General features: G+C 43.8%; 1 protein-coding gene across 1 annotated transcript; it reads right to left on the reverse strand.

Moving 5' to 3' along the window:
- Positions 1-7,203: 7,203 nt before the first annotated feature.
- On the reverse strand, positions 7,204-22,004 carry LOC142817428 (uncharacterized). Its single transcript, XM_075894450.1, has 3 exons — positions 21,757-22,004; positions 21,042-21,086; positions 7,204-7,842 (listed from the first exon to the last, which is right to left on the reverse strand). Exons 1-3 carry the CDS (start codon positions 21,851-21,853, stop codon positions 7,682-7,684), a joined length of 303 nt encoding a protein of 100 aa, XP_075750565.1. The 5' UTR covers positions 21,854-22,004; the 3' UTR covers positions 7,204-7,681.
- Positions 22,005-22,611: the final 607 nt, after the last annotated feature.

Below are 22,611 nucleotides of genomic sequence, written 5' to 3' on the forward strand. Positions count from 1 at the left end.
AAAATATCAATAAAGAAGTTACTATCTCAGCTGTAAAATCACGTGGCTATAGTCTACTTGTATGTCGTATGTGCCCTTGGTCCCTCCTTTGTTCTCTTTTTCTATTTATTTCCTTTAAAAAAGACATGGTAGTAACATGCAGTCTGTTCAGAGGCAAAAAGAAACAACGAATGCGTCGGTGACCTTCTAATCCCATCACTATAATCGGCTCTGCCGGGCCTAGTCGCATAAGTCCTCGATGACTTAGCCAGGCCCGTTTCTTTGTATTTGTCTTGGATGTTGACAATAAAATAATAATAATAATAATAATAATAATAATAATAATAATAATAATAATAATAATAATAACAATAATAATAATAATAATAATAATAATATAATAATAATAATAATAATAATAATAATAATAATAATAATAATAATAATTGTAATCTTGAGTTGCACAAAAGAAACAACAGGCCTGTCAAATCCAGACAGTGGCTTGGAGGACTTGGTCCGGCACATCGGCAGACGAGAGATGACATATATATTGTAAAGCTTTTTCATGTCAACAATCAGAGAAAGAATACATGTAACTCATTTACACTACATATAAACAATAACAATCGAGACTGAAATTAGCGGAAGTAATACTACCTAAACAGCAGAAATGTGAAGACGAGCAATGAAAAATTTTGAACAGATTATACCCAGTGTGCAAGAAACTAGAAAAAAATAATACTAAATAATAATAAAAAATAATAGAAAAAAAAACTGATGCAGCTTTAAAGATACCTTAGGCTCTTTCGTAGACTGCGTTTAGTCGTTGCCGAAAAAATACTGTCGGGGATGTCATTAAAAACAGTAGGGACATAGACCTTTCTAGCAGCTTTGCCATATCGTGTTTTGACGAATGGTACAAAAAAGGGGGAGTTTTTCTAAATATACGAAGGGTAATGCATTCGTTTGTGAACGGAGAGCCCCAGAAATGCCGTGATACAACAGTGTGGTTAAAGGGCGCTTTCAAAGACGGCAGGCGAAGAAGAGAAAATAAATTTACATTGCCTGTTGAAGAACGGTTATACAGATTGGCTTTTTAAAATATTGTCAAACCTACGCTGCCATCGCGAAGAACAGAAAGCAAATAAAGTAATGCCATATCGTAGGATACTATACGCAAGAGCAAGCATGATTGTCACTTTAATATTGGTGGGTGTAATTGATCTAATGTTGAAAAGTAACCACGAGATTTTTCGTAGTCTGTCAGAAATGTAAGCCAAATGATCATTCCAGGACAGGTTTCTATCGAAGAATACACCAAGATATTCATAGAATTAACATATTCAATGGGAGTACACTTACAGGAGGCGCAATCACGGGCATGAAAAAGTAGGGGTGCATTCGTACCCGTTGCTTTCAATGGATTTTTAAAGCAAATTAATTTTGTTTTTTCCTATTAATCACCAGGCAATTATCTGTAAACCATAACACTGCCTCATAAACATTGTCTTGTAGTAGTGACAACGCGTTATTGTAACATACTTGTTTCGTAGACAGAACCGTGTCGTCTGCATACTGAAATACAAAACATTTTGGAACAGCGGCTGTAACATCATTTATGAATATATTAAATAAGAGAGGAGATGAAATGGATCCCTGTGGTACACCAGCTTTCAAGGGAAGCCTATTACTAAAAGGCAACTGATTGTGTAACCGCACCACCTGGGAACGATCAGAAAGATAATTTTAAGAAAGTCGTAGAACGGACCCCTAAATCCAAGAAAATAAATTTTTTCAAGCAATATAGAATGGTTTACGGTGTCAAATGCTTTGGAGATATCAAGAAATAAAGCACAGGCAAACATGTTATGTTTCAAAGCATCATTGAGTTCATCGGAAAATCCTCAAGTAGATAAATTGTGCCACGACCTGCAACAAACCCAAACTGGCGGCTTGAAATGAGCGAAAATTTATCTAGAAAGAAAGTCATGCATTGCAATAAGAATTTCTCAATTATTTGGGATACGATAGGTAAAACTGAAATGAGTTGGTAACTGTCAAGGCTATCTTTTGGTCCAACTTTAAATAGTGGCTTTACAATTGCTGTTTTTAAGTCTGATGGGAGAGAAGCCGTCTCCAGGAATCCATTAAGCATGAAAAGCAGAATTTCTGATAATGCGTCCAGGATCCGCTGCAGCAAAGATACAGAGATACCGTCAATACCTGCTAGTTTCTGCCTTTTGAAGCCGGAAACTATTCTAGAGAGGTAATCTATTGTTAAAGTTGGAAGGAAGGCCGAGGCAGATGTTGATTTCTTTAAACCAGAACGGCCTTTCGCCGCCGAAGGAAGTCCACCAGACACATTTGCGAAGTGGCGATTGAAAAAATCAGCTGTATGCGCAGAGTCTCCAGTAAACGCATTAGTAAGATTAGCGTCGCTATTTTCTTTAGCTCGAAGATGCTTTATCAGTGACCACATCCGCGCCGTGTTTCTGGCAGGTAACTGAAACTGATGATGGAAGTATCGTCGTTTTGCGCATTGGATAAGGGCAACCACTTTATTCCTTGCGATTCTGTAGTTGGTACCAAGTTCTGCATTACCAGGGGACCGTCTAAATTGTTTCCAAAGCATGTCTCTGTCAGTGATTGCTTCTGAAATATCTGGGGACAGCCAGTTGTGATTACGTCTTTGCTTAGCCCTAGCAATACAAGTACAAGAATGTTGCAGATTACGCATTTTCGAGCAAAACATATCATATACTTCACCAGGAGAACCAGAAACAATAAAAGAAGACTAATCGAACTCTTTATTTAACGATTCAAATTTGCGTTAATCAATAACTGAGACATGCATTCCTTTACGCGAGCTGTCCGCTTTCAAGCAGCAAGAGGCATAAGGCAGTGTTTTCCAAGAAAGGCGGCAGGAAGTAAAGTAATGGTCTGCTAGGCGTTGTGCTATGACACAGGAGCTTAAAGTGTGATTCGGCGCCCATACTGCTATAAGGTCCAAACAAGAGCGTTTTAATTGACCACTTACGACTTCTTCTCATGTGAAAGCTGTAATTGTGTGTTCCCGGCCGAAAGCTGACAGAGATGAAAGATAATCAGACACTTGGGGCCGAAGTCACAAAGCTTTCTTTTGGCTACGCATTTTCTTAGCCAAAAAATTCTCTTATCTGGAGGGATTACTATAGCACGGGTACGAATTTAACTTATTCGGCACTTAAGAGGGTTAGGAGGACACACGATAGCCGATGAAACGACAAGGAAAGAAAGAAGTGTGTGCCGATAATATCAAGGTAGCACGCAAAGCGTCTAGCATCGAGAGTATACGATGATAGCCAATGATTTGCTGCATCTAAGTTTAAGTTCCCCGAGCGTCTGCTACAGCGCTTACGGGATGCCGCGTACGTTGCAATAGACATTTTGGTGTGCTGTGCAAAGCCAAGCACTCGCCTTTCATCAACGACTGTAGCTAAAAAAGAATTTGCTCGATGGCCTTAAGCCATCGAGCAATCCATGCACTATCTCGCCAAGTATGAGTAAACAACACTCCAGGTGCAGCACATCAATGAAACCACGCATAAATCGGTGCATGCAATGTTGGAAAATGTGCCTCAAATGTCTTCCCCTGTTTAACACGACCAGTTACCTTACATTTTAATGAAGCTGCGCTGCTACTAAACTAATCCGGTGTAATCTAACGCGGTATGGTGGTGAAAGTAAGGGTACTTTTGTACCTAGACGTAAAAGGTTGCCTTTCTTACAATATTCTTATTACAAGACCAGGAGCGGCTTTTGTGCCTGCGGACTAATTAGGCAGAAATAGAGAACAGCAATAATCAAATGAAGTTGTGAGTGGTATTTCGCTGGTTTTATGCACATCAGCATTTTTATAAAGCTGGAATGCGAGAACGTGCATACGCTTACGCTTAGATATGTGTCTACGTAAAACGAGAGAGACTCGTCGGGAAGTGTTTCCGTGCTAATGCTTTTTACAAAACACGGTGAAAATATTTCGTCCACCGTTGTTTGAGTGAGCAAACAAAGCAAAAGACGTGTATATGAGTCTTAAAGGCGAGAAACGTTATCACACGTGCAAAAAGGACGGAAAAAAAGAGAAAGAGAGACTCGTTTCGTCTCCACGAAAGCTTGAAATCGATAGATCATAAAGACAATTTTCTGGCCCACCAGACGTCAAGGAAAGTTTCCGCAAAGCAGCGTCGGATGCTTGGAGAGCATAAAAAAGTGAAGTACGCATTTTATGGGAGTGACAGCCACACATAAAGCGAGATGAAGTGCGACTGTCGATAGATGTGACAAAATAAATGCTAATAGGGGAGTTGTGAGTTAATGAGCCAAATCTTCCTTGAATAACGATAATGAAAATAAATTGAGTATTCATCTAGTGAAAGTGACACTAGTGACAGTGAATTCATAATAGTTGACTAGCGTTGTCACCGCCCGATGTATATTTCTATTTTTTTTATTTATATTTGGCAAACTATGAGAAGGTAGCGTGCGTTAGAGCCGGCTATCCCAACATCATGGCAGCAGTGTACAAGATAAATAGTGCTTGGTTATACAGCCACACGTGGCAGTTTCTATCTTCTAGTAACCTTGGGCAAACGCATTACAACTATTTTTTTTATTTTTGACCAAGTTTCACCGCACGTTTTTGCATTTGGTGTCATTCCAAGCATTGAAGATATATCAGCAATATAATGAATGCAAGCAGTGCTGCAATGGACGAGTGGTTACAGCGCTCAGCTACGCTCTAGGAGGTTCTGGGTTCGATCCGCAGTGTCACCGAGCACTTTTTTTAAGAGGTTGCCCGGCCTGAGATCATGCATAGCAGCGAGTACTAATTTTTTTGAGAAAGTGGCTTTCACTCTTTCTTCTTTCACTCTCCGTTTGACCCAAAAGCGCTATGACGTGCTCCTTCATAAATAACAGAACTCAGGGTTCATAATTTTTCCTTTCATCCTCTCTTATCGCAAAAGTGCCCAGTGCTGAAATACCAAAATCATACCTCCTATATTACTTTTTACGTCTTTGAATATTCGACCAGCGATCAGTCGTCACGGTGTTTTGAAGAAAATGTCCACGTGCAGCGAGCTAATTGCTTGCGGCCAAGTTGACTGCTTTTGTCGGGACACATTTTCGTGCTAATTTGGTGGGCATCATTACATGCAGCAAGGCCAAAGAGCACGGACAGTTAGAGAAGACAGAAACGGAGTGATTAGTTTGTGTCTTTTCTCCCGCTATCTGTCTTGCTGCGCGATTCAGTGTAATGTCACTAACAATGATTAAAAATAACTATAGCAGGTAATCGAGTTCTGCTGAGAGGGTCCCCTATTGTCCAGATTGGAACAGAACAATGACAATTTAATTTGTGTCATAGAGAGATACTCTGCTTTTGGTTACTACAATAAATGTTTAAACCAAAGTTTATTTTTTTATTAACAACAGTTTCAGTACAGATGTAAGGTGCATGGACAAAATTCGTGTATTCAGCTTGACTAGGTTTGTGACATCATAGTATTTGCCAACCGGCATTACAATATGCATAAATATCACACACATGTACAACAATGGGTGATAGCTTGCTTATTCCGATTAAAATTGATATCTTGAAATCGACATATTCGACCCACCCCATGTGTACAAGATATCCCATGTAGAGTAGCTATGATATAAACTAATCTTCGCTGGTTGGTTCCATTTTACCCCGTTTCTTGCTCATGACTGTACGATGGCAAATGAAACAACTTTTTCGAATGCACATATTTTGTGTGCGGTTCCATTTATCTTTATGCCGTAAAAAACAAATTTAAACGTATAATGGCTCAGAAGAAAAAGAACTAGAAAGAAATTCAGGTAAATCAGTACCAAACTTACCCATCAATGATAAACAAATTATCGTTTAAAAGATACATACATACATACATACATACATACATACATACATACATACATACATACATACATACATACATACATACATACATACATACATACATACATACATACATACATACATACATACATACATACATACATACATACATACATACATACATACATACATACATACATACATACATACATACACTGAGGTGTAAGTAATAGGATGAATGGCTACAAAACAACAATTCTAATACACTCATTTTGAATATGCAGAAATGAACTTACAAGAGAAATCCACCAGCACTGTTATGTCTGAACTCGGTGTTACTCGAACCATCTCGGAAAAGCTTGATGCATAGTTTCTGCTGCTGCCCAATGACAAGCAGTTGTTTAAAGAAACACAAGAATAAAGCCCTTGAAAATGTCATGCTAAAAAAAGGGCTGTGCACCAATATTTCGTACATGTCTGCAATATTACTCTGTTTATTCACATAGCTTGGCTCATTCACAACACACTAACAAAGCATGTTAGGACACATGGCTGAAAAGCGGCACATCGCAAAGAAATTCTACACAATACATGAATAATACAATTCTAAGCTACTACGCTCCTTGGTGCAAACAGTGTTTATATTGACAACTGTAGGCCCTATTTCGTTCCCTGCAAACGCTCCTCTAAAAGACTTCAAAGTTTGCACATCAACACATTTCCCATACAGCTGTCTGTTAGTCTGCTTGAAAAAAATTCAGTTCACTGGTGGGTAAAAGCTGTACACTAATTATGTGAGGTGATGCCCAAGTGCACTGCATGTAGGTCTTGCTACATATATGGCAAGACTTGCAGTGGCATATATACTATGCCACTGCAAAGTAATGGTGTGTCATTTGCATGAAACAGGGACCACAATACAAAAACATAACATTTACCTTCCCACAGTTCAAAAAATGTCAATAAATTTCCATAGAATTTTCACAGCACATCTGAGGATAATAAGATTGGTTGTAAAGACATTGTTACTTCCACTAATAAACTATTTTAAGATGCCAGCTTCTATATTAGAGTATACCGGTACCTTTGTCGGGCTAAACGATTGTACAGGCACCTAGAAAAAGATAAGTAAATGCATGCTACAGCTACATATAAATAAAAATAAATACTTTTATTTTTAGTCTGAGTAGAGCTGCATAGATGATAAGTCACTTGCTTTACATTACGAACAAACCTATCCAAGGAAAGTATACATTGAAAAAGTTACACTTACATAGTAGAAACAGATAAGTAGACTGTTGAGGACGGACAGGCAGTGGAATAACAATACACAAACACTAAAATCTACTGTTAAGACATACTAGGAGTAGTTATAATACTCTTCCTTCCAAGTACAATAATTCACATAGATTCACTTCCCTGAGCTTATACACTCATTGCATCCTTGGTGCTATATCATTGAGTGTAGACTGAAGGATTACATCGACTAAGTACAAGATTACCGCATCCAAGGCTTTACTTCTTGTACTACAAAGAATGCAAACACCGTTACCATTGTCGACCATGGATGCTGTGATTTATGACAGGTAAATGCAGAGACACGCACGCACTTAACACGTATGGTAAAAACTTCAGCTCAAAAATCTTTACCCAGTAACACTACAGCAGCCTTTAAATTAGTGTCACAGTTTGGTATCTTCCATGCAAAATATACATAATTTGAAATGCAAACAAAGGAACTGCTGAATAATGCACTGCTAAGAATTAAGCGGCAGCTGCACAGATTGTTACTACGTAAACAATTCAAACTGCTCCTGACGTCACAATGTGCTCTTTCTGCTTTTGTAAACTTTGAGCAGGAGAACAGTCACTGGCAGCCCCTTTATACTTGTTGGTCTTCTGTGCTCTGTTCTTGATACACTGTACATGACCGTGGAGCACCGGATCCCTTGTTACTGCTGGAACTTCGAAAAATACAGATCATTGTCACAACCATGCTACATGCAAGAGTGTAGAGTTGTTAACTATGTGCTCATACTCACAGATGTATTTTAAGAAGCCAATGACAAGCCTCAACACACACACAAACAGTGAAGACTGAAAATATATTTTATTATGATACAAGAACAAAACTATAATGTTACATATGAGGGCATGAAACTTCTGCCAGGCATAAAAAGCCATAGAGTTTTTTTTCTTTTTTGACTTTACACAAGGTGTGAGAAGCAGACCACAAATAAGTTCAGTAAGAAACACAAGTTAGACTGCATTACAACACCACAGCCAATGTTCATAACTTTAAGGCTGTCTAACATAGCCAGCTCACCATACTGCGTATAGGAGCAAATGGGCAGTCTAGAAGACACAAAGCACTTGTGGATTATGAGTGTGCTTGTGTCTGACATCTATTATTATAAAAGAAGAAAACTTTTCAAAAATGCACTTCATCAGGGGAAATAATCGGCGTGAGAGGTTCTTTATTGGGGAAAGTGAAGACAAAAGCACGGAGCTGTTACTGTCTTTCAATACGAAGTCACCGACACGGCTCCGCGCGGAGGAAGGGGGAATGGGACGTAAAGATTGAGGAGGAAAGGATAGGAGGGGAAGGACATAGAGGACTGTCTCGGACCACGGCCGGACTCGACACTCCTTCCGCACGGTCCTTACGGCCTTCTAAATACCGGCGCCGCGCGTAAATTTTTTTCTGACGCGTAGTGCGGCGGCTAACCGCACGAGGGCAGCACCACCTCACTGTAAGCTCCGCCGGCTCCCCGCGTCACCGACTGCGACTTTTCTTGACTGCGTTCGATGACCTCGGGTAAACAATGCATCAGACACGCTCAGGCACGCTAACTGCACTAGCGTAGCCATGGTTTATTGTTGCGTGCCGCTGTGTAAGACACAGCAAGGGAAGACACCGGGTGTGTCGTACCACCGATTTCCTAGTGATGAGGAACTATGTTCGAAGTGGAGGAAAAATGTATCACGTGAAAACCTCGTCATCAATGACAAGTCCGCATCGACTGTAGTGTGCAGCAAACACTTCACGGAAAATGACTATGTTCCCGGATATCGTATCCGGAAACTGCGTCCAGGAGCCGTACCCTTGGTCTTCGATCAGTATCCTTCGTATATGGTCCCGGCTCAAAGATGCCGCGTAAAGAACCTGCAGCGCGTGGCCCCTCGGCCACCTCGGCTCCTCGACAGCCGACGAAACCGAAAGCGGAGTCACCGCCGTCTACCTACGGGGAGTAGATACATCGTGAAGCTCGTCAGTGAGTTTGATTGTGATGCTTGTGTTACGATGCTGACAACCTACGAACAAAGCTGATCTTTTGTATGTTCTTTTGCACAGCCAGGACAAAAGTGCACTCCACTACCCAAACCGTATGTTTTTGACACTGTTGGACAGCATTGTTACTTTCTTTGAAAAAGCTGCTAGAAACTTCCGCGTACAAAAGTGCATGAAGTGCTGGAACTTCTGGTTACCCCACACCTCGAACAATCACCCGTCCTCCTCTGCCCAGAGGGTGTAGACATCAGCCACGCAAGGCGCCCAGCTCGTTTAATTGCGGACTAATTCATCAGACTTCTTCTCGTTAACTACACCAATATGGTGAGCGATAGAAATGAAAAACCACTTGCGTATGTGCACAAGCCGTCTAGAAAATATTTCAGACTGTGATGAGTATGTCATGGAAGTTCATTTTATTCGTACCATGCATTTGTGTTTGTGTTAATTTGTATTGCTAGCATGGGTTTGAAAGAAAAAGGTATTTGTGCTCACCTCGCACAAAAATTGTTTTTTTATTTAAGTTCTAGTCCACCTTACGACAAAATAAATATTGCTTTTTCTCTCTGAATTTTGTGCGCTGTAATGGATTACTGTTGCTTGTGACAACACGCGTGTGCGAAAATCCCGGAAAGCTGACGGAATGGTTGCGACTGGGTAAGCGGTGCTCTCAGAGGTCGACTATACCATTTTAACCTCATCACATGCAACGACCGAGCTGTATTGTGTGGATAAAACGTTCATCTTCAAGAATTCAGGCGCTGCAGTTGGTTCTGTTCCTCGTACTCAGCGCTGTTATGATGGCCATAGCGCTGTGGCGTGCACACTGCGCCCGTGAACGCGCTTGGGAGGGTGGATGGATGGATGGATGGATGGATGGATGGATGGATGGATGGATGGATGGATGGATGGATGGATGGATGGATGGATATTCTGTACCCTTTAAATTGGGCGGTGGCTAGCGCCACCAAGCTGTAATACTTAATGAACCCAAAACTATATTTATTTTTTTTTCTCTTAAAAAGTGAGTTTGAGGATTCGTTCTTTGCAGTGAAGAGTTTAATTTTCACTCGTGCCTTGACTTTAGCCACCAATCAGATAACCTCCTTCTAGTCAAGTCTAATTGCTTAAAGTCTACTTTGCCCTCCCGGTCCCTAAATTCCAGTGCTTTGAAAAACTCTGCGCCATCATCCTGAACTATAGGGTGAAGCCCTTTACAGAACATTATCAAGTGTTCGGCAGTTTCTTCTTCCTCTCCACACGCACTGAACTGTGTCTACAACTTCGTATTTGGCCCCATATGTCTTGGTTCACAGTACTCCCGTCCTTGCCTCAAACAGTAGAGAACTACCCTGAGTATTATCATAAATACTTTCCTTGGCAATTTCCTGCTTAAAAATTCGATAGATCTTTAGTGCGGACTTCTTAATCATGTCCATTTTCCACATGTCAGTCTCCGTTTCCTTCACTTTCTTCTTAACCAATAGTTCTTTTTGGTTTGGCCACCGGCTGTTTTCTAAGTATTTACCCGTCAACTTCCTAGTTCGCTTCCTCCATTTTGTATCGACATTCTTCATGTACAAGTAGCTGAAAACCTTCCTAGTCCAACGCTCCTCCTTTATTTCTCTCAATCGCTTCTCAATTGTTATCTTGCTGCTAGCTTCCCTGCCCTCAAATGATGTCCATCCCATATCACCTTGTACTCCCTGATTTGGTGTATTCCCGTGAGCTCCTAAAGCAAGCCTACGTATTCTACGTTGCTTAATTTCTAATCTTGCTTGAACTTCTGATCTCATGCACAAGACCGCATTGCCAAACGTCAGCCCAGGAACCATGACCCCTTTCCATATTCCTCTCACAACATCATACCTATTGTAATTCCACAGTGCCGTATTTTTCATCACTGCTGCATTCCTGTTACCTTTAGTCGTCATGTATATTTCGTGTTCCTTCAGATTCTCGGTCCCATTGCTTATTCATACGCTTAGATATTTGTATTTATCTGTTATCTCAAGCGTGACCTCCTGTATCCTAAGCTCACTACCTTCGTTCTCATTGAAAATCATGACTGCTGATTTTTCCTTACTGAATCTAAAATCTAACCTATCTCCGTCATTACCGCAGATGTCCATCAATCTCTGCAAATCTTCCTTGTTGTTGGCCATCAGCACTATATTATCTGCGTACATTAATGCTGTGCCTGATCAATAAGTTTTCCTTGTTTGACTAAAGAGAGGTTGAAGCTCAGCCCACTTCCTTCTAATTTTGCCTCTAATCCTTGTAGGTACATCATGAATATTAAGGGTGACAGGGGGCACCCCTGCCCAAGCCCCCGTTTTACCTCTGCAGGCTTAGATACCTGTTTTTCCCACTTTATAACTACCTTGTTACCTTTATAGATACCCTTTAAAAGATTAGTGACTACATGTTCCACGCCTAGTGTGTTCAGTATTCCCCACAATTCCTCTTGAACCACGCTATCGTACGCTTCCTTGATATCAATGAATGCTAGCCACAGGGGCCTGTGTTCCTTTTCTGCCATTTCGATGCACTGCGTCAGTGAGAACAGATTGTCTTCCAACCTCCTGTGTTTCCGAAACCCATTCTGCAGTTCTCCCAGCAACCCCTCATCTTCTATCCATGCCTGCAGTCTTTCCTTTATAATCTGCATCGCCAGCCTGTAGACCACTGATGTCACTCTTATAGGACGGGAGTTGTTTATGTCAGCTTTGTCCCCCTTTCCTTTAAAGATCATGCTCATCCTGCTAAGTTTCCATCCATCGGAAACTTCACCATCGATTATTATTTTGCTCACTGCCCCTCTCAAAGCCTGCTTAGACTTCGGACCTAATGTCTTTATCAGCCTAATTGGAATGCCATCTGGGCCTGTTGATGTACTACTAGGAACCCTTTTCTCAGCCTTTTCCCACTCTCGTTGTGAAAATGGAGCCATTGCACCACTTGATTCGTCCTTGTCTATTGTGGTGCATAAAGTACTTCTTTGTTGAAATTTTTCTGTCACCCTTGTTCTTATATATTCAATAGCTTCGTCCCCTTCTAGCCTGGCAACTTGGGCTGTAGTTATAAAACTCTGCTCCAGGCTCGTCCCATTTCTTAGGGAGTTTAGATGGTTCCAAAATTTCGCAGCTGCCTTTCTATCTTTTTTATGTACTTCTGTCAGCCACTGAGCTCCCTTTCTTCTAATGTTTTCATTGATCAGAAGGGATGCAGCACTTCTACAGCTTAGAAAGGTTTCCCATTTTCTTTCAACATCATCTGTCTTTTCACCCCGCTGCTTAGCATGTCTGTGTTCCCTAGAGGCTTCCTGATGTTTTGCTATGGCTCTCTTAACTTCCTCATTCCACCAACTTTTGGGTTTGTGTCTCCTTTTCTGGGGTGACTTGTTACGCGTCTTAGCAAGCTCTAGCTCAAAGAGTCTAATTAGGTTCGTGTATGTCCACACTGTCTTATTATCCTCCGTGATTACTTTCTCAATTTGTTTAGTGGCTATTTCAATTTGCCTTCCTGAATAAAATTTTTTCTGTAGTTGCTCATATTGTCTCCTTCCCACATTCACTGCTCTTCCAAAACTTAGCTTGATACGTTTGTGATCACTACCCAGACTTATGGAGCCACCTTCTTCTATATGCATTCCCCTGAGCTTATCATACATCCTAAGTGACGTCAATGCATAATCTATCGTCGACTGCAGCCTTCCTACCTCCCATGTTATTTGCCCTTGACACTTCTCGGTACTGTTGCAAATGATCAAATCAAGCCTTTCACACATATCCGTGATCGTTTGGTTGTCGGGTCGGTATACCCATCTATATCTTCTATGTGCGCATTCATGTCTCCTAGTATAATTATCTCGCACTCTCTTCCTAACTCCTGAATGTCCTTTGATATACACTCTACCATTGCCTGGTTTTCCTCTCTGGCCTTTGCTCCCGTCCACAAGTGCACGAAACCAAGGAGCGTCATTTGACCTGCCAATTTCCCTTTTAGCCATAAATTTTCCTTGCACTCCTGCTTGACCCTTTGCTAGTCAGTACTTTTATGAATAAATGCCCCAATACCAGCCCCCTTTCTGCTGCCTTCTGTTCTATTACAATATTCCCACGCGTAGTCCGGATTGTTCGGAGGTTGTTTCATGTCCCTGAGATGTGTTTCTACAAAACCGTATACCATCGGCCTCTCTTCCCTTAGCTGTTCTTCTATCTCTTTCCACTTCAGCCTGTTCCTACCACCCTGCATGTTAATATACCCTATGTCTTAATTGGCTCGGCGCTCGGGGCTACGTCTATTTATGCCCCGGACTCTACCTATCTTAGACATTGGCGCCGTTTTGGAATTGTATCTGTCCATAACACCTGTCGAAGAGTCTCCCTGGTTGTTTTCCTCGTTACTAGCTATCCTGCACCCCGAAGGGCTCGCTTGCCCCCCAAAAAAGCTACTGCGCGTCCTGCAAATCGCCAACCCACCTCATGACCTAGCCGCCCATCGAAGTGAATTCTGTCTCGTTGAAAACGACCCCACCTATGCACCTCTCTGTTTATTTCCACCACCTCAAACCCTTTCTCTCGACTCATCCGCCATATCTCTTGGTTTGCGTTGACAAACGCTCTTTGCAGGTTGCTATCACGCACTGGTACCTTCGGTATCGTGCATATTACTACCTGTACCTTAGGAGAAGTGGCGCGCATGTCATCGACGCCTTTCGCCAGTGTGGCTGCTAGTCCTGCTGTATCTTCATTTAAGACATCATTTAAAGCACCTGAAATTATCACGAGGTTTCGTCTATCAGCTGTAGTTTTGAGTTTTGCGCTCGCTTGCCTCATGACTGCTTCCAGCTTGCGTCCTAGGAACGCCCCTACTGCAACCCTCTTGTCACCTCTTACCCTCTCTTTGATGGCTTCTGTGCATCGATTTAAATTCGAGTCCCCGGCGATTATCACATGCTGTGACTTTTCAGCTGGAGCGTCCTGCACCTGGGGGCTACTTTCACCTGTGACGCCGGCTGCTTTTTCCTTCCCAGTCCCACCACTACCTCGCTGAAGCTGGGCCTTGCGACAGTTGAACCGGCTAAACCTGTTTTTTCCAAACTTGCTTGCTCTTCGTTCTCCACCGTTCTGGTTGCCGGTTCTCTACTGTTCTCTCCGTAGGCCGCTTCTTTGTTCAGCTTCGCTAGTGCTTCCTCGGTGGACTTCAGTTTTTCTCCCATTGCCCTCGTTTTCTCTTGCTCTGTCGCCAACGCAGTCTCGAGCTCATCGATTCTCACCAGCAGTTCACTTTGGGCAACCATCATTTTCTCCATTTTTTCCTCGACCTCACATTGCCTACACTTCGCGTCAGCCTCTTCTCCATCCGCTTCTACACTTGGGTCCACCTTCAAACCCACTCCACATCCTGAAAACTTAACAGTCTTTTTAGCCATGCCTTTCTGACACCAATTGTCCCTATACTTGATAATTACTAAACTCGAACCGTGCACTAAGAAAAAAAAAAGCATGGATGGATGGATGGATGGATGTGGCTGTACCCAATAGATAGGGCGGCGGCTAACGACACCTAGCCGTAATACTTAGTGAACTAACCATTACATTTATCTTTTTTCTCCTTTAAATATTAGGCTGAGGATTCGTACTTCGCAGTGAAGGGTTTAATTTTCACTCGTGCCTTGACTTTAGCCACCAATCAGATAACCTACTTCTAGTTAAGTCTACCCGCTTGAACTCTATTTTGCCCTCGCTGTCCCTAAACCCCAGTGCTTTGAAAAACTCTGCGCCATCATCCTGAACTATAGGGTGAAGCCCTTTACAGAACATTATCAAGTGTTCGGCAGTTTCTTTTTCCTCTCCACACGCACTGCATACTGTGTCTACCCCTTCGTATTTGGTCCGATATATATTGGTTCGCAGTACTCTCGTCCTGGCCTCAAACAGTAGAGAACCAGCCCGAGTATTGTCATAGATTCTTCGTTGACAATTTCCTGCTTAAACGTTCGGTAGATCTTTAGTGCGGACTTCTTAATCGTGCCCATTCTCCACATGTCAGTCTCCGTTTCCTTCACTTTCTTCTGAACCAAAAGTTCTTTTTGGTTTAGCCACCTGCTGTTTTCTAATTATTTACCAGTCAACTTCCTGGTTCGCTTCCTCCATTTTGTATCGACATTCTTCATGTACAAGAAGCTGAAAACCTTCCTAGCCCAACGCTCCTCCCCCATTTCTCTCAATCGCTTCTCAAATTTTATCTTGCTGCTAGCTTCCCTGCCCTCAAATGATGTCCATCTCATATCACCTTGTACTCCCTGATTTGGTGTATTCCCGTGGGATCCTAAAGCAAGGCTGCCTATTCCACGTTGCTTAATTTCTAATCTTGCTTGAACTTCTGATCTCATGCACAAGACGTCATTGCCGAACGTCAGCCCAGGAACCATGACCCCTTTCCATATTCCTCTCACAACATCATACCTATTGTAATTCCACAGTGCCCTATTTTTCATGACTGCTGCATTCCTGTTACCTTTAGTCGTCACTTAAATTTCCTGTTCCCTCAGATACTCGGTCCCAGTGGTCACAGGATGGATGGATGGATGGATATGGCTGTACCCTTTAGATCGGGCGGTGGCTAGCGCCACCAAGCCGTAATACCTAATGAAAAAAAAACTATATTTATTTTTTTCCTTAAAAAGTGAGTTTGAGGATTCGTACTTTGCGGGGAAGAGTTTAATTTTCACTCGTGCCTTGACTTTAGCCACCAATCAGATAACCTCCTACTAGTTAAGCCTACCCGCTTATTGTTTATTTTGCCCTCCCGGTCCCTAAACCCCAGTGCTTTGAAAAACTCTGCGCCGTCATCCTGAACTATAGGGTGAAGCCCTTTACAGAACATTATCAAGTGTTCGGCAGTTTCTTCTTCCTCTCCACACGCACTGCATACTGTGTCACCCCTTCGTATTTGGCCCGATATGTCTTGGTTCGCAGTACTCCCGTCCTGGCCTCAAACAGTAGAGAACTACCCTGAGTATTATCATAGATTATTTCCTTGGCAATTTCCTGCTTAAAAGTTCGATAGATCTCTAGTGCGGACTTCTTAATCATGCCCATTCTCTACATGCCAGTCTCCGTTTCCTTCACTTTCTTCTTAACCGATAGTTCTTTTTGGTTTGGCCACCTGCTGTTTTCTAAGTATTTACCAGTCAACTTCCTGGTTCGCTTCCTCCATTTTGTATCGACATTCTTCATGTACAAGTAGCTGAAAACCTTCCTAGCCCAACGCTCCTCCTTTATTTCTCTCAATCGCTTCTCAAATGTTATCTTGCTGCTAGCTTCCCTGCCCTCAAATAATGTCCATCCCATATCACCTTGTACTCCCTGATTTGGTGTATTCCCGTGAGCTCCTAAAGCAAGCCTACGTATTCTACGTTGTTAATTTTCAATCTTGGTTGAACTTCTGATCTCATGCACAAGACGGCGTTGCCGAACGTCAGCCCAGGAACCATGACCCCTTTCCATATTCCTTTCACAACATCATACCTATTGTAATTCCACAGTGCCCTATTTTTCATGACTGCTGCATTCCTGTTACCTTTAGTCGTCACGTATATTTCGTGTTCCCTCAGGTACTCGGTCCCATTGCTTATCCATACGCCAAAATATTTGTATTTATCTGTTATCTCTAGCGTGACCTCCTGTATTCTAAGCTCACTACCTTCGTTGTCATTGAAAATCAAGACGGCTGATTTTTCCTTACTGAATATAAAATCTAACCTATCTCCCTCATTACCGCAGATGTCCATCAATCTCTGCAAATCTTCCTTGTTGTTGGCCATTAGCACTATAACATCTGCGTATATTAATGCTGGTAGTGCCTGATCAATATGTTATCCTTGTTTGACTAAAGAGAGGTTGAAGCCCAGTTCACTTCTCTCTAATTTTGCCTCTAATCCTTGTAGGTACATCATGAATAATAAGGGTGACAGGGGGCACCCCTGCCTAAGCCCTCGTTTTATCTCTGCAGGCTTGGATACCTGTTTTTCCCACTTTATAACTACCTTGTTACCTTTATAGATACCCTCTAAAGATTAGTAACTACATGTTCTACGCCTAGTGTGTCCAGTATTCCCCACAATTTCTCTTGAACCACGCTATCGTACGCTCCCTTGATATCCAAAAATGCTAGCCACAGGGGCCTGTGTTCCTTTTCTGCTATTTCGATGCACTGCGTCAGTGAGAACAGATTGTCTTCCAACCTCCTGTCTTTCCGAAATCCATTCTGCAGTTCTCCAAGCACCCCCTCATCCTCTATCCACGCCTGCAGTCTTTCCTTTATAATCTGCATCGCCAGCCTGTAGACCACTGATGTCAGTGTTATAGGCCGGTAGTTGTTTATGTCAGCTTTGTCCCCCTTTCATTTATAGATCATGCTCATCCTGCTAAGTTTCCATTCATCAGGAACTTCACCATCGATTATTATTGTGCTCACTGCCTCTCTCAAAGCCTGCTTAGACTTCGGACCTAATGTCTTTATCAGCCTAATTGGAATGCCATCTGGGCCTGTTGATGTACTACTAGGAACCCTTTTCTCAGTCTTTTACCACTCTTGTTGTGAAAATGGAGCCATTGCACCACTTGATTCGTCCTTGTCTATTCAGGTGTATAAAGTACTTCTTTGTTGAAATTTTTCTGTCACCCTTTTTCTTATATATTCTATAGCTTCGTCCCCTTCTAGCCTAGCACCTTGGGCTGTATTTATGAAACTCTGCTCTAGGCTCGTCTCTTTTCTTAGGGAGTTTATATGGTTCCGAAATTTCGCAGCTGCCTTTCTATCTTTTTTATGTACTTCTGCCAGCCACTGAGCTCCCTTCCTTCTAATCTTTTCGTTGATCAGAAGGAATGCATCCTTTCTACAGCTTAGAAAGGTTGCCCATTTTTTTTTAACATCATCTGTCGGTTCACCCCGCTGCTTAGCATGTCTGTGTTCCCTACAGGCTTCTTGACGTTTTGCTATGGCTCTCTTAACTTCCTCATCCCACCAATTTTTGTGTTTGTGTCTTCTTTTCCGGGGTAACTTGTCACGCGTCTTAGCAAGCTCTAGCTCAAAGAGTCTAATTAGATTCGTGTATGTCCACACTGTCTTATTATCCTTCGTGATTACTTTCTCAATTTGTTTAGTGGCTATTTCAGTTTGCCTTTCTGGATAAAAATTTTCCTGTAGTTGCTCATCTGGTCTCCTTCCCACATTCACTGCTCTTCCAAAACTTAGCTTGATACGTTTGTGATCGCTAACCAGACTTCTGAAGCCACATTCATCTATGTGCATTCCCCTGAGCTTATCATACATCCTATGTGACATCAGTGCATAATCTATCGTCGACTGAAGCCTTCATACCTCCCATGTTATTTAATTACAACAGTGGTCTAGCAGCACCCCCCCCCGAACTTGCGGCGGCAGGCAGCAAAACGCCCCATTGCGAAGGCCGTAAGGGGAGCGCCAGAGAAGGAGTCGAGTCCGGCCGTGCTTAGATGCAGCCCGCGCTGCCCCCGGGAAAGGAAAAGGAGTCAGGCGAGCCGGGATGGGGAGGGAACAGGAGCACCACGCGGCAAGAGTTAGGGGAGGTGGGCGTGGCCCGACCCGTAAACAAACACGGACACGTGGATGCGGGGCGCGCGATGAGAGCGAAGCTACAGAGGAGGTGGGCGTGGCCCAACACGTTAACAAACACGGTCACGTGCATGCGGGCCGCGCTAGAGGCGCGCGATGAGGGCAGCGTCGCCGAAAAACTCGAGTAGGGCCTCGAAGGCCCGCATGAGCCTCGAGCGGTGGGCCTGAGGAGGTTGTCGAGGCTCACGTGTGGAAGTCCCAGACGAACGTAGGCGTCGAAGAGCCGCCGGCGTTGTTCAGTCACGGCCGGACTCGACGCTCTTTCCGCACGCTCCTTACGGCCTTCTCAATACCGGCGCCGCGCATATTTTTTTCTGACGCGTAGAGGGCAGCACCACCTCACTGTAAGCTCCGCCGGCTCCCCGCGTCGCCGACTGCGACTTTTCTTGACTGCGTTCGATGACCTCGGGTAAAGAATGCATCAGACACGCTCAGGCACGCTAACTGCACTAGCGTAGCCATGGTTTATTGTTGCGTGCCGCTGTGTAAGTCACAGCAAGGGAAGGCACCGGGTGTGTCCTACCACCAATTTTCTAGCGATGAGGAACTGTGTTCGAAGTGGAGGAAAAATGTTTCACGTGAAAACCTCGTCATCAATGACAAGTCCGCATCGACTGTAGTGTGCAGCAAACACTTCACGGAAAATGACTATGTTCCCGGATATCGTATCCGGAAACTGTGTCCAGGAGCCGTGCCCACGGTCTTCGATCAGTATCCTTCGTATATGGTCCCGGCTCAAAGAGGCCGCGTAAAGAACCTGCAGCGCGTGCCCCCTCTGCCACCTCGGCTCCTCGACAGCCGACGAAACGGAAAGCGGAGTCATCGCCGTCTACCTACGGGAAGTTCTAGTCCACCTTACGACAAAATAAATATTGCTTTTTCTCTCTGAATTTTGTGCGCTGTAATGGATTACTGTTGCTTGTGACAACACGCGTGTGCGAAAATCCGGGAAAGCTGCCGGAATGGTTGCGACTGGGTAAGCGGTGCTCTCAGAGGTCGACTATACCATTTTAACCTCATCACATGCAACGACCGAGCGGTATTGTGTGGATAAAACGTTCATCTTCAAGAATTCAGGCACCGCAGTTGGTTCTGTTCCTCGTACTCAGCGCTTTTATGATGGCCATAGAGCTGTGGCGCGCACACTGCGCCCGTGAACGCGCTTGGAGGCGGCGGAGCAACAGTGGTCTAGCAGCGCCACCCCGAACTTGCGGCGGCAGGCAGCAAAACGCCCCAATGCGAAGGCCGTAAGGGGAGCGCCGGAGAAGGAGTCGAGTCCGGCCGTGGTTCAGTGTAGCCGGGGCAGTGAAGCAGGATGTGCTCGGTGGTCTCCTCTGCCGGGCATTCGGCACACGAAGGGCTCCCGCTGTTGGTGAAGCGAAACCACCTTGCAGCGGTGTGGGAACAGCCGGTGCGAAGCCGAAGCAGGAAGGCCCGGGCACGCCTGCTGATGCCAGTCCTCGGAAGCGGTCGTGGGGGGTATCCTGTAGCCACACGTGAGTCCGGGTGTAAAGCGCGCACATGGCGCGCAATACGAAGGTGCACAAGATATCTCGCGCAGATGAACGTCGAAATGAGTGTGCTGGGGTGGTGAGCCTTCTTGGCGAGTGCGTCCGCTGTCTCGTTTCCGAGTAGTCCAACATGAGACGGCACCCACTGGAACACAACGTCACAGCCAATCCGCACGATCACCGCGAACTTCCTCGCGAGGCGTTGCGCAACGGGGGCGCCACGTTCTCCGCGAGCAAGTGTTAGGAGGGTGGCGCGAGAGTCACACACCACTGCTGCCGACTGGGGCAGGAAGTCAATGAGTTGATCTGCCGCGAGATCAAGTGCGGCAAGTTCAGCAGCAGTGGAGGAGGCACTCAGGGGAAGAGGCACTCAGCAGCAGTGGAGGAGGCACACACGGATGCCGAGGGATGGGGCGAAACAACGGCTGCCGCCGAACCGTCCGCTGTGACTGAGCCGTCAGTGTACAGTAGGACTCGGCCGGCGAGCCGCTCCTCTATCGTCGCCACAGCCTCCTGGTGGAGGGCAGACCAAGGCGTGTGCTTTTTAGATCTGATGTCACGGATGGTGGTCTTGATCTCAAGACCAGGATCTTGGTGCGGCGGGATGGGGATCAAGCCGCAGTAAGGGCAGTAAGGGGGAAATAATCATACGCAACAAACACAATGGGCTCCTATAGGTGCGACCAACACTCACCATTATTGTTGATACCAGTCTCTTGCTGGATGGATATGCTGCGTCCTGCACAGAACACCAAAGGAGTGCTCCATGACTTGGCTTTCATGTGTGCTGGCTTCATCGCACTGCTGCTGAAGTAGGCTAGCCACAGACAGATGAGGAGCCATGGCTTTGAAACACACTGAACGTCATCTTTAGAGATCAACAATGCATACTTAGGTCAGGTACAATTTGTAGAAAAATATATATCAATATGCAATCGTGGTGAAAACGTTCGGCTGAAACACAACAAGCCACATCACTCAGAGAGAAAAAGTTACATGAAGTTAAAGATGCAGTTACTGGCCCTATGTCGTCTGAGGCTTGTTCAATAGGCCTTTCTCCTTGCAAGTTGCGAACAGCCAGGCGATTTTCATCCACTTGCTATTTCTTTCCAGAACACTCAATCCACAGAGGGAGTCACAAGCTCGAGAGCTCAATAAGAAATCAAAGTATTTGTGCTCATTTAAAAGCACCAGCTTTTGAGTCTCAGATGATTGTAGTTTCATTCATAAGCTGCAGGCTTTCAACTTTCAACATTCTCAATTATCTTGCTATTTAATTCTATAAATGTCGAATAAGAATTATGTGTGAGAATTATACAGGTATCCACTGCAAGCAACCATGCTTGGGTTTTCAATTTGTGCACAGTAAGTGGTCTTCACTTAATCATATGTATTAAAGAAAAACTAACCTTGCAGCCAGCCGTTAGGCAGTTTTGTGCCCTCGAAGCTCCCAAGCAGACCGCAGTCCTTCCAGATGAGGCTGCCATGCATGCTTCCAGGCCACATCCGCTGAATGATAACAGTCCAAGCAGAGACATAGACTTGAACAGTTTGGGAGCACGTGTCCTTCCTATTTTTGTACAGGTGCTCCGAGTCATGATGAGAATTGATGTGCCAGTGTGTGCAACCGATGCACCACAGGACCTTAACAAGCCAATTTCTGCGATCTGTTAAGAGCCAAAAACGAGATATATAAAAACAATCAATAAAAGCACTCACTTTTAAAACTTCTTTGACGAAGCTATCACTTCGTCAAAGTGACCAAAATCTGCTATAATCACTTTAAAATAAACTGAAGCTTCATGTAAAATTTACGTACTGCAACATATATGTCCTAGTGAAGTATAGCGCTGCCACAGTGGTTATCGCCTATAGAACTAATCTTCCAAAATAACATAAATTTCTTAAGTGCAACCTGGCTTCTGCAAAATAAATTCAAATTAACTTTCCAACTATCAAACGTGGTAAATCGACAGGCCCAACCTCATAATCAAACAAGAGCTCACTTGTATCAAATCACACAATCTTCTGATGTATTTGCTCTATAATATATGTATGTATATAACAGTAGTAGTGAATTTTTCATGCTTAAACTTACCATAGGGAAACATTACATCTGATGGGCTCAAAAACTTGCACATGTTATAGTACTGCATGAATTATAGTACCGGTGAAATTTAGTTCTGCAAGGTGAACTCACTGATGGCAGCATTTAGTAGCCGTCGGTGTCATGAGGAACCAAGTGTGCTCTATTGCCAACAGGC

The sequence above is a fragment of the Rhipicephalus microplus genome, chromosome 5 (genome assembly GCF_043290135.1).
Source record: "Rhipicephalus microplus isolate Deutch F79 chromosome 5, USDA_Rmic, whole genome shotgun sequence".
Classification (NCBI taxonomy): Eukaryota; Metazoa; Arthropoda; class Arachnida; order Ixodida; family Ixodidae; genus Rhipicephalus; species Rhipicephalus microplus.